Source organism: Hemiscyllium ocellatum, chromosome 1 (genome assembly GCF_020745735.1).
Source record: "Hemiscyllium ocellatum isolate sHemOce1 chromosome 1, sHemOce1.pat.X.cur, whole genome shotgun sequence".
Lineage (NCBI taxonomy): Eukaryota > Metazoa > Chordata > Chondrichthyes > Orectolobiformes > Hemiscylliidae > Hemiscyllium > Hemiscyllium ocellatum.
This window is the reverse complement of record NC_083401.1, coordinates 14,240,762-14,256,183: the sequence shown is the minus strand read 5'-3', so window position 1 is coordinate 14,256,183 and position 15,422 is coordinate 14,240,762. Positions and strand designations below refer to the sequence as shown.

General features: G+C 41.4%; 1 protein-coding gene across 2 annotated transcripts in view; it reads right to left on the bottom strand.

Moving 5' to 3' along the window:
• The window catches only part of sema4f (sema domain, immunoglobulin domain (Ig), transmembrane domain (TM) and short cytoplasmic domain, (semaphorin) 4F), a 234,365-nt gene that overhangs the window by 63,662 nt on the left and 155,281 nt on the right, over positions 1 to 15,422 (bottom strand). For both annotated transcript variants that reach the window (XM_060837263.1, XM_060837356.1), the window contains exon 7: positions 5,462 to 5,607. In XM_060837263.1, the coding sequence (XP_060693246.1) occupies positions 5,462 to 5,607 (146 nt within the window). The remainder of the gene's footprint in view (positions 1 to 5,461; positions 5,608 to 15,422) is intronic.

Genomic DNA, 15,422 nt, shown 5'->3' with positions numbered 1-15,422 from the left:
AGGTAATGCTTGGGCTTGAATCCCAATATGGTAGATGGTGGAATTTGAATTTTTTTAAATTCTGGAATTAAAGTCTAAAGATGACTATAAGACCATTTTTGTTTGGTTATCGGAACAGTTCTTCTGGTTCACTAATATATTTTAGGAAAGAAAATCTGCTTGTGATAAAAGGTGCAATGGTTGATAGGCAATGACTAATATTTAAAGAATTACTGCATGCATTGCAACAGTTCCTTTCTAAAATATAAACAGGAAAAATGACCCAATCATGCTAACCAGAGGAATTATGGATATATTATACCCAAAGAGGAGTCATTTGAGGTGGGATCAAGAGATTGATTAAGTGCGGAAAATAGAGTAAACTTGTGAGGAACTTGAAAGTAGATTGCAAGAACTTATAATAAAAAGAAAAGGATTAATGAAGGTTAATATTGGTCTCAGAGTTTAAAACAAACGAGTTGATAACTGGAAAAAAGGAAATTTCAGAGCAATTTAACAATTGCTTTGATTTTGTCTTCTTAAAATAAAACACAAGTAAATTTCCTTAAATGCCAGAGGAGCAAGAGTCTATTCAGAAAAGGAACAGAAAATGGGTATTAGTTAAAAAAAAATGTTGGAGTACTTAATGGAACTGAAAGCTGATACATCCCTAGGGTCTCATATTATACAGTAATACAATATGGAAACAGACACCCTCAGTCCAATTAGTCCATAAGACCATAAGATATAGGAATGGAAGTAAGGCCATTCGGCCCATCGAGTCCACTCCGCCATTCAATCATGGCTGATGGGCATTTCAACTCCACTTACCCGCATTCTCCCTGTAGCCCTAATTCCTTGTGACATCAAGAATTTATCAATCTCTGCCTTGAAGACATTTAGCGTCCCAGCCTCCACCGCACTCTGCGGCAATAAATTCCACAGGCCCACCACTCTCTGGCTGAAGAAATGTCTCTGCATTTCTGTTCTGAATTTACCCCCTCTAATTCTAAGGCTGTGCCCATGGGTCCTAGTCTCCTCACCTAACAGAAACAATTTCCTCGCGTTCACCCTTTCCAAACCATGTATTATCTTGTAAGTTTCTATTAGATCTCCCCTTAATCTTCTAAACTCCAATGAATACAATCCCAAGATCCTCAGCCGTTCCTCATATGTTAGACCTACCATTCCAGGGATCATTCATGTGAATCTCCGCTGGACACGCTCCAGTACCAGTATGCCTTTCCTGAGGTATGGGGACCAAAACTGGGCACAGTACTCCAAATGGGGCCTAACCAGAGCTTTATAAAGTCTCAGTAGCACAATGGTGCTTGTATATTCCAACCCTCTTGAGATAAATGACAACATGGTATTCGCTTTCTTAATCACGGACTCACCCTGCATGTTTACCTTTAGAGAATCCTCGACTAGCACTCCCAGATCCCTTTGTACTTTGGCTTTATGAATTTTCTCACGATTTAGAAAGTAGTCCATGCTTGTATTCTTTTTTCCAAAGTCCAAGACTTCGCATTTGCTCACATTGAATTCCATCAGCCATTTCCTGGACCACTCTCTCAAACTGTCTAGATCCTTCTACAGCCTCCCCACATCCTCAGTACTAGGTAAAAACAATGACTGCAGATGCTGGAAACCAGATTCTGGATCAGTGGTGCTGGAAGAGCACAGTAGTTCAGGCAGTTCAAGGATCCTGATGAAGGGCTTTTGCCCGAAACGTCGATTTCGCTGCTCGTTGGATACTGCCTGAACTGCTGTGCTCTTCCAGCACCATTGATCCAGATTTCATCAGTACTACCTGCCTGTCCACCTAACTTCGTATCATCGGCAAACTTCACTAGAATGCCCCCAGTCCCTTCATCAAGATCATTAATATATAATGTGAACAGTTGCGGCTCCACCACTGAACCCTGCGGGACACCGCTTGTCACCGGCTGCCATTATGAAAAAGAACCTTTTATCCCAACTCTCTGCCTTCTGTCAGACAGCCAATCCTCAATCCATACCAGTAACTCACCTCGAACACCATGGGCCCTCACCTTGCTCAGCAGCCTCTCGTGTGGCACTTTATCAAAGGTCTTTTGGAAGTCTAGATAGACCACATCCACTGGGTTTCCCTGGTCTAACCTACTTGTCACCTCTTCAAAGAATTTCAACAGGTTTGTCAGGCACGACCTCCCCTTACTAAATTCATGTTGACTTGTTCTATTCCAACCCTGCTCTTCCAAGAATTTAGAAACTTCATCCTTAATGATGGATTCTAGAATTTTACCAACAACTGAGGTTAGGCTAATTGGCCTATAATTTTCCATCTTTTGTCTTGATCCATTTTTGAAATGGGGATTACAACAGCGATCTTCCAATCATCCGGGACTTTCCCGACTCCAGTAACTTTTGAAAGATCTCAACCAATGCCTCCACTATTTCCTCAGCCACCTCCCTCAGAACTCTAGGATGTAGCCCATCGGGGCCAGGAGATTTATCAATTTTAAGACCTTTTAGCTTTTCTAGCACTTTCTCTTTTGTAATGGCAACCATACTCAACTCAGCCCCTAACTTCCTTTAAATGTTGGGATATTATTTATGTCTCCCACTGTGAAGACTGATGCAAGGTACTTATTAAGTTCTCCAGCTATTTCCTTATCTCCCATCACTAGGCTTCCAGCATCAGTTTGAAGTGGCCCAATGTCTATTTTTGCCTGTCATTTGTTTCTTATGTATTGAAAGAAACTTTTACTGTCATTTCTAATATTACTGGCTAGCCTACCTTCATATTTGATCCTCTCCTTCCTTATTTCTCTCTTTGTTATCCTCTGTTTGTTTTTGTAGCCTTCCCAATCTTTTGATTTCCCACTGCTCTTGGCCACTTTATAGGGTCTCTCTTTTTCTTTAATAAATTTCCTGACTTCCTTTGTCAGCCATGGCTGTCTAATCCCTCCCCGGATAATCTTTCTTTTCTTGGGGATGAACCTCTGTACAGTGTCCTCAATTATACCCACAAACTCCTGCCATTTTTGCTCTACTGTCTTCCCCGCTAGGCTCTGCTTAGTCTATTTTCGTCAGTTCTTCTCTCATGCCCTCATAATTACCTTTATTTAACTGTAACACCATTACATCCGATTTTGCTTCCTCTTTCAAACTGCAGACTGAACTCTACCATATTATGATCGCTACTTCCTAAGTCTTCCCTTACTTTAAGATTTTTTATAAAGTCCATGCTGACCATGTTCTCAAACCAAACTAGTCCCACTTCCCTGAGTTTGGCCCATGTGCCCCTAAACCTTTTATATTTATGCACTTATCCAAATGTATTTTAAACATTGTGACTGTACCCACATCCACCACTTCCTCTTGCAGTTCATTCCAAACACAAACCATTCTGTGTAAAACAGTTGCCCCTCATGTCCTTTTTAAATCTTTCTCCTTGCAGCTTTTAAATATGCCCCCTAGTATTAAACTCCCCCACGCTAAGGAAAAGACCCTTACTGCTAACCTTATCTATGCCCCTCATGATTGTATAAACGACTGTAAGTTAACCTCTCGACCTCCTACACTCCAGTGAAAAAATATGCCAACTATCCTTATAATTCAAACCCTTCAGTCGCAGAGACATCATGGTAAATCTCTTCTGAACCCTCTTATACTTAATAACGTGGCTGTACAGGACACTTTTGGAACTGTGTGTGCAATTCTGGTCTCCCTGCTATAAGAATGATGTTGTGAAACTTGAAAGAGTTCGGAAAAGATTGACAAGGAGTTTGCTGGGGTTGGAAGATTTGAGCAGCAGGGAGAGGCTCAATAGGCCATGGCTGTTTTCCCTGGAGCGTTGGAGGCTAAGGGGTGACCTTATAGAGGTTTATAAAATCATGAGGGGCATGAAGAGGATAAATAATCAAGGTCTTTTCCCTGGAGTGGAGGAGTCCAGAACTAGAGGGCATAGGTTTAGGATGAAAGGGGTAAGATTTAAGAGGGACCTACGGGGCAACTTTTACACACAGAAGGTGGTGTGTGTATGAAATGAGCTGCCAGACGAGGCGGTGGAAGCTGGTACAATTACAACATTTAAAAGTCATCTGGATGGGTAAATGAATAGGAAGGGTTTAGTGGGATATGGGCCAAGTGTTGGCAACTGGGACTAGATTAATTTCAGATATCTGGTTGGCATGGACAAGTTGGACCAAAGGGTCCGTTTCCATGCTGTACCTCTCTCTGACTCTATAGCCAGAATTGTGTACAGTGTATTCCAGATGAGGCCTCACCAATGTCCTGTATAACCTCAACACAATGCTCCAATTCCTATACTCAAAGGTCTGAGCAATGACAGCAAGTGTGCTAAATGACTTCTTAATTGCCCTGTCTACATGTGGCTCAAACTTCAAAGAATTATGTACCTGAACCTCCAAGTCTCTGTTCTCCAACACCACCAAGGGCTCTACTTTTAATTGTATAAATCCTGTCCTTGTTTGCTTACCAAAATTAATACCTAGCATTGATCCAAATTAAACTCCATCTAGCACTTCTCAACCCATTGACCCAACTGATCAAGATCTCTTTATAATCTTAGATAGCTTTCTTCACTATCCACTGTACCACCAATTTTGGTGGCATCTGCAAACTGCCTAACCATGCCTCCAATAGTTGCAACAGTAAATTTTCTCCATGATCTTCATAGAAACATAGAATCATACAGTACAGAAGAAGCCCTTTCACCCATCAGGTTTTGCCACCAAAGAAAAACGCTCTACTTACACTTTTCCACACATTGCCCTTAACTTTGGCAATGGGCAGGCAACACAGCCTTCAGAACTAATGCTCATGGCTGTAGGGGAAAAATATCTGTACCCCTAATTATACTGCCCCTTACCATTACTACATGGCTTTTATCTCTTGCATTTTAATGGCTCCTTGTACTATGATAGCATGGTCAGTTTGCTCAGACTCCCTGGGGTCCACACACTTTCTAAGATCATAATTGCTGGGCAAATTTGATCCCTTGCTTACGATCCTCTCTATATTTGGATGCTGGTGCAGTACATGGATTGCAGTGGTTGAAGAAAGCTGTTCAACAGTACTTTCTCAAAGGTAATTTAAAGGATAGGTAACTACAAAGGCCATAGTGGGTAATGCAGATGCTGTTCAGAGTCAAAATTAGAATATTGCTGGAAAAGCACAGCAGGCAGGCAGCATCCGAGGAGCAAGAAAACCAATGTCTCAGGCAAAAGCCCTTCATCAAGAATGAGACCCTCGGCCTGCTGTGCTTTTCCAGCACTGCTCTAATCTTGACTACGAAGACTTTGCCAATGATGCATATATCCCAAAGGATTAAGTACATTCTAAAAAAAACAGAATAAGAAAAGTGACGAGGAATGGTAAGATTTGATGTTAGTGTAAAAGTCTTGTTGATCTTGGTGATGTTGTCCTTTTATCACATATCCCTTTTGGGGATGGAGGGGCAGGGAGTGCATACCTTGCAAACACGGGCCACTCTCGGAACACGCACCACTTTGTAGTATTCAAATTCTCGGGCAGTCTCACTGAAGAAGAAGTATAGCTTGTCATCATCACCGGTGCCACTATCTGCTCTGATAAATGTTGATCCCACAAACTCTGGGTCTGAGGAGAGAGATGGCATTTGATCATTAACTGACAGCATAAGTAACTACATACTTGTTCAACATTTACTGAGTATACACAGATGAGAATAGATTAGATTCCTTACAGTGTGAAAACAAGCCCTTCGGCCCAACAAGTCCACACCAACCTTCCGAACAGTAACCCACCCAGACCCATGTCCCTCTGACTAATGCACCTCACACTATGGGCAATTTAGCATGACCAATTCACCTGACCTGCACATCTTTGGACTGTGGGAGGAAGCCGGAGCACCTGGAGGAAACCCATGCAGACACAGGGAGAATGTGCAGACTCCACACAGAGAGTCGCCTGAGGCAGGAATCAAACCCAGGTCACTGGTGCTGTGAGGCAAAAGTGCTTACCACTGAGCCACTGTGCCCAGGGAAGCAGAATCCTTCATCAATTTCCACAAGTCCAGAAAGTTAAACTTCACAACAGAAAGAAATGTTTTGGTAATAATGAAACCAGCTTCCACCCTTGCCTCAAGCACCCTTCCATCTTCTCCTGAAGTTACATCCCCCTTTCCAGCTTACCCTTACCTCCAAAGAGTGCAGACCACAGATTTCTTTGTCTCAAACATTGACACCATTCCTTCAGCTGCCTCTGCTACGTCCTGACACACCTCACAGAGGAAGCATGCTGGAAATCATGCCCCACTGTTCCCAGCACAAACCACCTTCTTAGTGCCAAGCTGACAGGCAGCATGGATGAAGTTTCTGTACTTTTAACAAGAATTACTATTTATAAAGGGTGGCAATAGCCTAGTATTATCACGAGACTATTAATCCAGAGATCCAGGAAATGAACTGGGGACCAGAATCAAATCCCACTATGGCAGACGGGAATTTGAATTCAATAAAATTCTGGAATCAAGAGTCTATGACTATGACAACGAAACTGTTGACGATTAGTGAACCAGATACGTTTTACCAATACTGTCCTGTGGGAAGGAAACAGCCATCCTTACCTGGTCTGGCCTACATGGGCAATAGATGCTGGCCTAACCAGAAATACTCACATGCCATTAATGAAAAAAAAATAGATTCTAGCAACAGCATTATGAACCATTGGTATACAGCTACTAAATAAAACCTCAGCTCCCTTATAAACTTCCGTGGTGTCTGTTAATAGGATCTGCTGAGATGTTTCTATGTTTCTTGTGCTGAACACTTGTACTTGGTTTACATTTTCCAGATGCCTCCACTGATTTGCAAAAGGCACAGGGTGGTTTATAAAAGTCAGAGTCATAGAAATATACAACATGGAAACAGACCATTCGGTCCAACTCGTCCATTTCGACCAGATATCCCAAACCAATCTAGTCCCCGACCCATATCCCTCCAAACCATTCCTATTCATAAAACTATCCAAATACCTTTTAAATGTTACAATTGTACCAGCCTTCACCACATCCTCTGGCAGCTCATTCCATAGCATACCACTCTCTGAGTGAAAATGTTGCCCCTTAGGTCTCTTTCATATCTTTTCCCTTTCACCCTAAACCTATGCCCTCTAGTTCTGGACTCCCCGACCCCAGGGAAAATAATTTGTTTATTTATCCTATCCATGCCCCTCATGATTTTATAAACCTCTATAAGGACACCCCTCAGCCTCCCAAGTTCCAGGGAAAACAGCCCCAGCCTATTCAACCTCTCCCTATGCTGAAATCTTCTAACCCTGGCAATATCCTTCTAAGTCTTTTCTGAACCTTTTCAAGTTCCACAACATCTTTCCGATGGGAAGGAGACCAGAATTGCACGCAATATTCCAACAGTGGCCTAACCAATGTCCTGTACAGCAGCAACATGACCTCCCAACTCCTGTACTCAATACGCTGATCAATAAAGGAAAGCATACCAAACGCCTTCTTCACTATCCTATTTACCTGCGACTCCACTTTCAAGGAGCTATGAACCTGCATTCCAATGTCTCTTTGATCAGCAACACTCCCTAGGACCTTACCATTAAGTGTATTAGTCCTGATAAGATGTGCTTTCCCAAAATGCAGCACCTCGCATTTATATAAATTAAACTCCATCTGCCACTTCTCAGCCCATTGGCCCATCTGGTCAAGATCCTGTTGTAACCTGAGGTAACCTTCTTGGCTGTCCACTACACCTGCAATTTTGGTGCCATCAGCAAACTTACTAACTGTACCCTTATGTTCACATCCAAGTCATTTATATAAATGACAAAAAGAAGTGGACCCTGCACCGATTCTTGTGGCACTCCACTGGTCACAGGCCTCCAAGTCTGAAAAACAACCCTCCACCACCACCCTCAGTCTTCTATCTTTGAGCCAGTTCTGTATCCAAATGGCTAGTTCTCCCTGCATTCCATGAGATCTAACCTTGCTAATCAGTCTCCCATGGGGAACCTTGTCGAACGCCTTACTGAAGTCCATAGATATCACATTTACCACTCTGCCCTCACCAATCCTTTTTGTTACTTCATCAAAAAACTTAATCAAGTTTGTGAGACATGATTTCCCACACACAAAGCCATGTTGACTATCCCTAATCAGTCTTTGCCTTTCCAAATACACGTACATCCCATCCCTCAGGATTCCCTGCAACAATGTGCCCACCACTGACGTCAGGCTCACTGGTCTATAGTTCCCTGCCTTGTCCTTACCACCTTTCTTAAACAGTGGCACCATGTTAGCCAACCTCCAGTCTTCTAGCACCTCACCTGTGACTATCGATGATACAAATATCTCCATAAGAGGCCCAGCAATCACTTCCCTAGCTTCTCACAGAGTTCTACTGTACACCTGATCAGGTCCTGGGGATTTATCCACTTTTATGCGTTTCATGACATCCAGCACGTCCTCCTCTGTAATATGGACAAATTTCAAGATGTCACCATCTAATTTCCTACATTTTATATCTCCATCTCCTTTTCCACAGTAAATACCCGTTTTAGTACCTGTCCCATCTCCTGTGGCTCCACACAAAGGCCGCCATGCTGATCTTTAAGGGGCCCTATTCTCTCCCTAATTACCCTTTTGTCCTTAATGTATTTGTAAAAACCCTTTAGATCGACCGCAACTCTATTTGTCAAAGCTATCTCATGTTCCCTTTTTGCCCTCCTGATTTCTCTCTTAAGTATACTCCTACTGCCTTTATGCTCTTCTAAGGATTTATTCCATCTATCTCGTCTATACCTGACATATGCTTCCTTCTTTTTCTTAACTATTTTAGTCATCCAGCATTCACTGTACATAGCAGTCTTTTCTTTCGCCCTAAGAGAATTATACTTTCTTTAGACTCTCATTATCTCATTTCTGAAGGCTTCCCATTTTCCAACCATCCCTTTACCTGCAAACATCTGTCCCCAATCAGCTTTTGAAAGTTCTTGCCTAATACCATCAAAATCAACCTTCCTCCAATTTAGAACTTTAATTTTTAGATCTGGTCTATCCTTTTCCATCACTATTTTAAAATTATTAGAATTATGGTTGCTGGCCCCAAACTGCTCCCCCACTGACACGTCTGTCACCTGTCCTGCCTTATTTCCCAAGAGTAAGTCAAGTTTTGCACCTTCTCTAGTAGGTACATCCACATACTGAATCGGAAAACTTTCTTGTACACGCTTAACAAATTCCTCTCCATCTAAACCCTAAACACTATGGCAGTCCCAGTCTATGTTTGGAAAGTTAAAATCCCCTACCATAACCACCCTATTATTCTGCATGGATTTCTAATTTATTAAATTAAAAGTTACAGCTTACAACAACTGCGGAAAAAAGACTTACAACAATTCTTATTTTTAAATGAGTTATTTTTGTATTTAACTCCACAATTAAAATACAGCTAAATTAAACAGAGAGTTTGTATAATTCTTTTATTCCAAGGTAACCAAGCTAAACCATCAAATTCCAATCTTCACAATAAAATGCATAGCTATCCATGCTTCAGCTCACTGGTTGCTGAAAGTGTATTTGATATTTTATTTCATCCAAAATTCTACTACCTGTACTCAAACACAACTCATTCTCTCAAAATCCCACTCTTAATACTCTCAATCTAGCAACACTTCTGTTTTAAAATACTCTCTTCTACCATCGCACAAAGAAAGGAGTTGTTGCTGTTTCCATCACCACTGTACACCTGCTGCCTCCCACTTGCATTTCGATTCTTCTTTATCACCTGCTGCCTGCTACTCATTGCCCCACTCTCCATTTAACTCACTGCTCCAGTTGCTATCCAGCTTGTGAGCTGACCTACCACCACTCAGGAAGGGGTACAGCAAGTGTGAAGATGGGTGAGGCAGTGACAGCTTCAGAGTTGGGAGGAAGACAGTGAGAAAGTTGACCAAAGGGACAATGAGTGGGAGGTGAGCAGGATGGTGATCGAGGAGATAAAGTGATGAAGGTTACTATCCTTGACATGAAGGCTGAACTTGAGTGTGACATCAAGAACCAAGAACAAAATTGAAGTCACAGTCAGTCAAGTTCAACCTTCATGTCACGGGAGTCATGGGAAAAATTCCTTTCTGGTTGCAGTCATACCTGACCTATAAGGTGGTGGTTGTGGTGGTTAGAGGTCAGTCATGTCAATTTCAGGATATTTCTGAAGCAGTTCCTCAGGGTACCATCTTCAGCTGCTTCATCAATGACCTTCCCTCGATCATGAGGTCAGACATGAAAATGTTTGCTGATGTTTAGCACCATTTGCAATTCCTCAGATACTGAAACAATTTATGTGCAAATGCTTGGGCAAACGTTCATGTCAAACATGTGCCAAGCAATGACCATCTCCAACACGAGAGAGCTGTGCTGACATTCAATGGCATTATCGTTGCTGAATTCTCCAATTTCAACATCCTTGGGGTTGCCATTGACTAGAGAGGAATGTGGGGGTGCCATACAAAACTCAGAAAAAAACAGAATTTAAGTTCACTGGATAATAAGGAAGGCAAATAGAATGTTGGCCCAAATTCCACTTTCCTGCCATATCCCTATAATGCTTAGTTCCCCAACTGATGTTTAAAAATCTATCTCTTAAGAATATTTAATGACCCTGCCTTAATGATCCTCTGTGGTAAAGAATTTCACAGATTCATAAAACCCTCAGAGAAAAAAAGTTCTTCCTCGTCTCTGTCTTACATGTACAACTCCTTATTCTGAGATTTTGTCCTCTGGTCCTGGACTTCGAAAACACCCTCTCAGCACTCACCTTGTCATAATCATAGCTTCACAGAGATCCACAAAATAGAAAAGGGCATGGATAGGATAAATAGGCAAAGTCTTTTCCCTGGGGTCAGGGAGTCCAGAACTAGAGGGCATAGGTTTAGGGTGAGAGGGGAAAGATATAAAAGAGACCTAAGGGGGAACTTTCTCACGCAGAGGGTGGTACATGTAGGGAAGGAGCTGCCAGAGGATGTGGTGGAGTCTGGTACAATTGCAACATTTAAGAGGCATCTGGATGAGTATATGAATTGGAAGGGTTTGGAGGGATATGGGCTGGGTGCTAGCAGTTGGAACAAGATTGGGTTGGGATATCTGGTCGGCATGGACGGGTTGGACCGAAGGGTCTGTTTCCATGCTGTACATCTCTATGACCTTCAGTACATTGAATCTGAACCAGTTAAAAAACATTTTTTTTCAGCAAACGACATTGTGCCAGATGAAGTTCACCTGACAGCCTGTGGAGCTGCAGCTTTTTCTGTCATTATGAGGCTGAATTTCCCTGAAGCACCAGATACTAAAATCTTTCAAGAATTAACTGAAATAGTTAAGGAATATTACGGCCTCACCTCCTCTAATTCTGAGATGCTATTGCTTTTTCTGGGCAATTCGAGAACCAGGAAATCTGACTAGGTTAAGACAGAAGCCTGCAAATTTTGTTTAATCCTTAATGAGCTGCTTAGACACCATCTGATATGTGGGATTAATGATATAACTATGCAAAAATGCCTACTAGCTGAAGCTCAACTAGATTTCAAACATGCGCTACAGCCGACTTTATCTTTGGATAATGTGGCAAGTCAAGTATATAAGTTGGAAGGTATTCCAATGAAAGCAGACACCTTCGCCAGTCTGACTTAGCTTGGAGAGTATCACTTGAATGCAAGCAATTGCACAGCCTCATTCAGGTGTTATCCTGATTAGAGTGACTCTAGGTTGGCATAATGTCATTTGCTGGAAAAAATAACAGATTCTTTCCACATTCTTTCTTCAACCTAGTCCTCAATGGTAGGGTTCAATGAGACAAGCTTCCCAAACAAAGGCATGATGTAAGAAAATACTTACCCTACCTCAAAAATAACTGTTGCAAGTGAGTTTTTTTAGGATTGTACTTTACTTGTGTCACCATTGAAACAACTGAACAGAGGCCAGTAGCCCATTACCAACAACAAAACCCCGAAATAAGCCAAGTTTCAGCCAAACACTAAAAGTTTTCTTCAGGATCCTAGCTGGCAAACCATTGTAGCTGTTGCCAGCATATGGACTCGAGACAGCAAAAGAATCCTACTAGACTTAAACTGAGTAAGAGAACTCACAGGCCAGTATCCAGGAGGATGTCCAAGAGAGTACATGCCCTGGCTTAGAATACTTAAATTGCTCAGCAACATCCAAATCACAACCAATCAATATAAAGACCTGGTTAAATAGCCATCCAGTTGTAATAGATGTCAATCGACAACCCTATCAATGATCGTAGAAAAAGATTTTAGTAAAATTCACTCTGGACCCCAGTCCTTAAATTCGGACAAGACCTCAGCAAACCTGAAGGAACTTTACATATTAAGAATATCAGTTCCGGTCTCTTAAGAAAGACAACTGATTTGGTTATCATTGAACTCAGGCCGAAGCTTAAGGGGGAGAAATTGGTTGCAAGAGATTCACCTCAATTGGCTTAACATTTTTCAATTATAAAATGTCTACCAGAAAGGTCTAAGGACTATCAGAGGAGCAAAGGCCACTTTGTATGTTGGGTAGGAAGCAATTCTGCAATTCCGCAAGGCCCAAATAAGGAGCCCTGGCTATAGTCAAGGACTATTCGTGTCTAAATAAAGAGTGATTTGGTGATGGGATACCAACCTCTGGAGTGATATTTCATCCATTATCTGCAGTATTTTGATTATATTCTCTACAGGTTTGCATGTTTCAATAGGGTTACCAGTCATTCTTTCGAAGTCCAAGCTCAAACTACTCAGCCTGTCAGCATAAGGCCATTTCTCCAATCCCAGAAACAACCCAGTGAACTTTCTCTGAACTGTCTCCAATCCCAGTATACTTTGCCTTAGATAAGGAGATCGAACTTTGCACTGTGCTTCAGGCAAGATCTCCCTATTTTTATATTTCACTTCCTGCAAAACGTAAAGCAACAGTTCATTTGCTTTCCCTATTACTTGCTGAACTTCATGCTAGTCTTTGTGATGCACACATATGGACTCACAAATCCCTCTGCTCTACAATTTTCTGCAGTCTTAAATAGTATTTAACTCCTCTTCTTCCTGCCAAAGTACATGACCTCATATTTTGCCGCATTATATTCCATCAACTAAATTGTTGCCCACTTGTTTAACATGTCTTTATCACAGAATAGAATTAGTGCAGAAAAAGGCAGTTTGACTCATCAAGTCTGCACCAACTCTTCAAAGGGCATCTCACCCAGACCCAGATCACCTCCCTTTCCTATCCACCTAACCCCACATGTACCATGACTAATGCACCTAGCCTGCATATCTCTAATCACTAGAGACAGTTTACCATTGCCAATCCACCTAACCTACACATCTTTGGACTGTGGGAGGAAAAGAGCACTCAGTCGAAATCCACATAGATATGGGGAGAATGTGCAAACTCCACACACAGTCACTCAAGACTGGAACTGAATGCGAGTCCCAGGCACTGTGAGGTGTCACTGAGCCACCATATCGCCTGTTATCCCTCTTTAGACTCGGAGTCAACCCTTCCTTTCCACTTCGTTTGAAAAGTTCCTAGAAAAATTGCAGTACCACGAATGATTTGGTGAGGTATTGTTGTAGTGGCAATGTCATTGGACGAGTAACCTAGAGCCCAGGTTAATGCTGTGGGTACATTGATTTAAATCCGACTTTGGTAATTAGGCTGGGTCATTAAGTATATTCAAGGCTGAGATAGACTAAAGGAATCAAGGCAGCCAAGTAGATTTGAGGATTATGAAATCAGCCATGAATGATGAAGCAAACGTGGTGTGCTGACTGGTGTATTTCTGCACTTATGTCTTAAGGTTTTGTAACCTTTATTGTGGAGCAACAAGATCAAACAGTATTCACTCTGCAGCCTATTTTGTTCTCATCAGCTGCCATGAAAGTACAATATCAATAAACCAAGAAATGGGTACACCATAAAGTAATGCTTTAACTCACCTCAATTCAGTTGACCGAAGTATGCATTGGAACGCCTTAATGTGAAACACAATTTTAAGAACATATTATATTCAGTAAAAACTGTCCACCAAAGAGGGCACAGGATTTTTAAAATGTGATTTGACTTAACATTTCATCTGAAAGATGGCACTTCAAACAGAGTGATGTTTCTTCACACTGGGGTGTTGCGACCAACTAAAAAATATTGGGCAATGTACACATGGGGACACCACCACTTTCAACTTCCCTTTACAGTCAACCACTACCCAAACTCGGAAATATATTGTTGTTGCTTCACTGTCATTGAATCAATATTTTTAAACTCTCTCCCTAACAGCACTGTGGGAGTACCTACATGCACTGCAGCAGTTCAAGGACTTACTTCATCATCATCTCAAGGATAATAAGGGATGGGTAATAAATGCTGTCATTGTCAAAAATGTCCACATCCCTTCGATTGAGGATTTGAACTTTTAAACTTCCTGACTAAATGCTGGACATGACAGTCTACATAATGATTAGTGGGTAAGAGTTCCACAAACATGGTAGCTCCTTTCACAATGGTACAATTATTGGGTTGCATAACTTGGAACTTTATTTTGAAATGGTCACCTCATTTTTGCGAGACACAGTTCTATATTTCATATAGGCAGGACAACACTGGAGTAACATCCAACACAGCTATTTCCATGAAATCAACAATGTCACTTTTTTGTATATGTAAGGTTTTCTTATTGATCCACTTTCTCTAATCCTAAATGCATTGACTTATGACAGAATACAGTTACAAAGGTGACTGCATTTTCTGGAAGTCATACTCAAGTGTTCATTCTTATGTGAACCATGGAAATTCAAATCTCAGGTGTTTATCAGTAGGAGGGCATCACCACATATCCAGGTATATGTATTCTGCAATAGAGTCATGAATCCTGTTGAATTCTGCCATTGCTAACATGAAGGAAGTTCCAACTGCTATCAATTAGAGATTGCCTATTGCAGCATTGACCTTGTGTCAGTCCTGGATCCTGTTCAGTTTTAGGTTTGATTTACTGTCAATTGTATTTTCTTATAAAATACAGTGAAAAGTGCTGTATATTGTCACCACTCTCCAGTGCCATCTCAAAACACAGAATATAAAGGCAGAAAAATGCAGAAGAAGTGTTCAGCTTTACAATCCTTCTCGCTAAGTGTTGCGCCATGGTTCTAGTGGCCAGTATTATGACACAGTAGTGTGCATTTCTGCTAATTAAAGCAAACACCCAGAAAAGCTCACTTCATCTCAGAATCTGTTAAAATATGCATGACAATGAACTCCCAAATTCCACTATTTAAAGAAAATAACATCAAATCATTCTTTAATTCCAGAAGTAAACATTAAACAACAGCTATTCACAACTCAAGGCCCTCTTTCTCTTAACTGCTTATTACCTCCC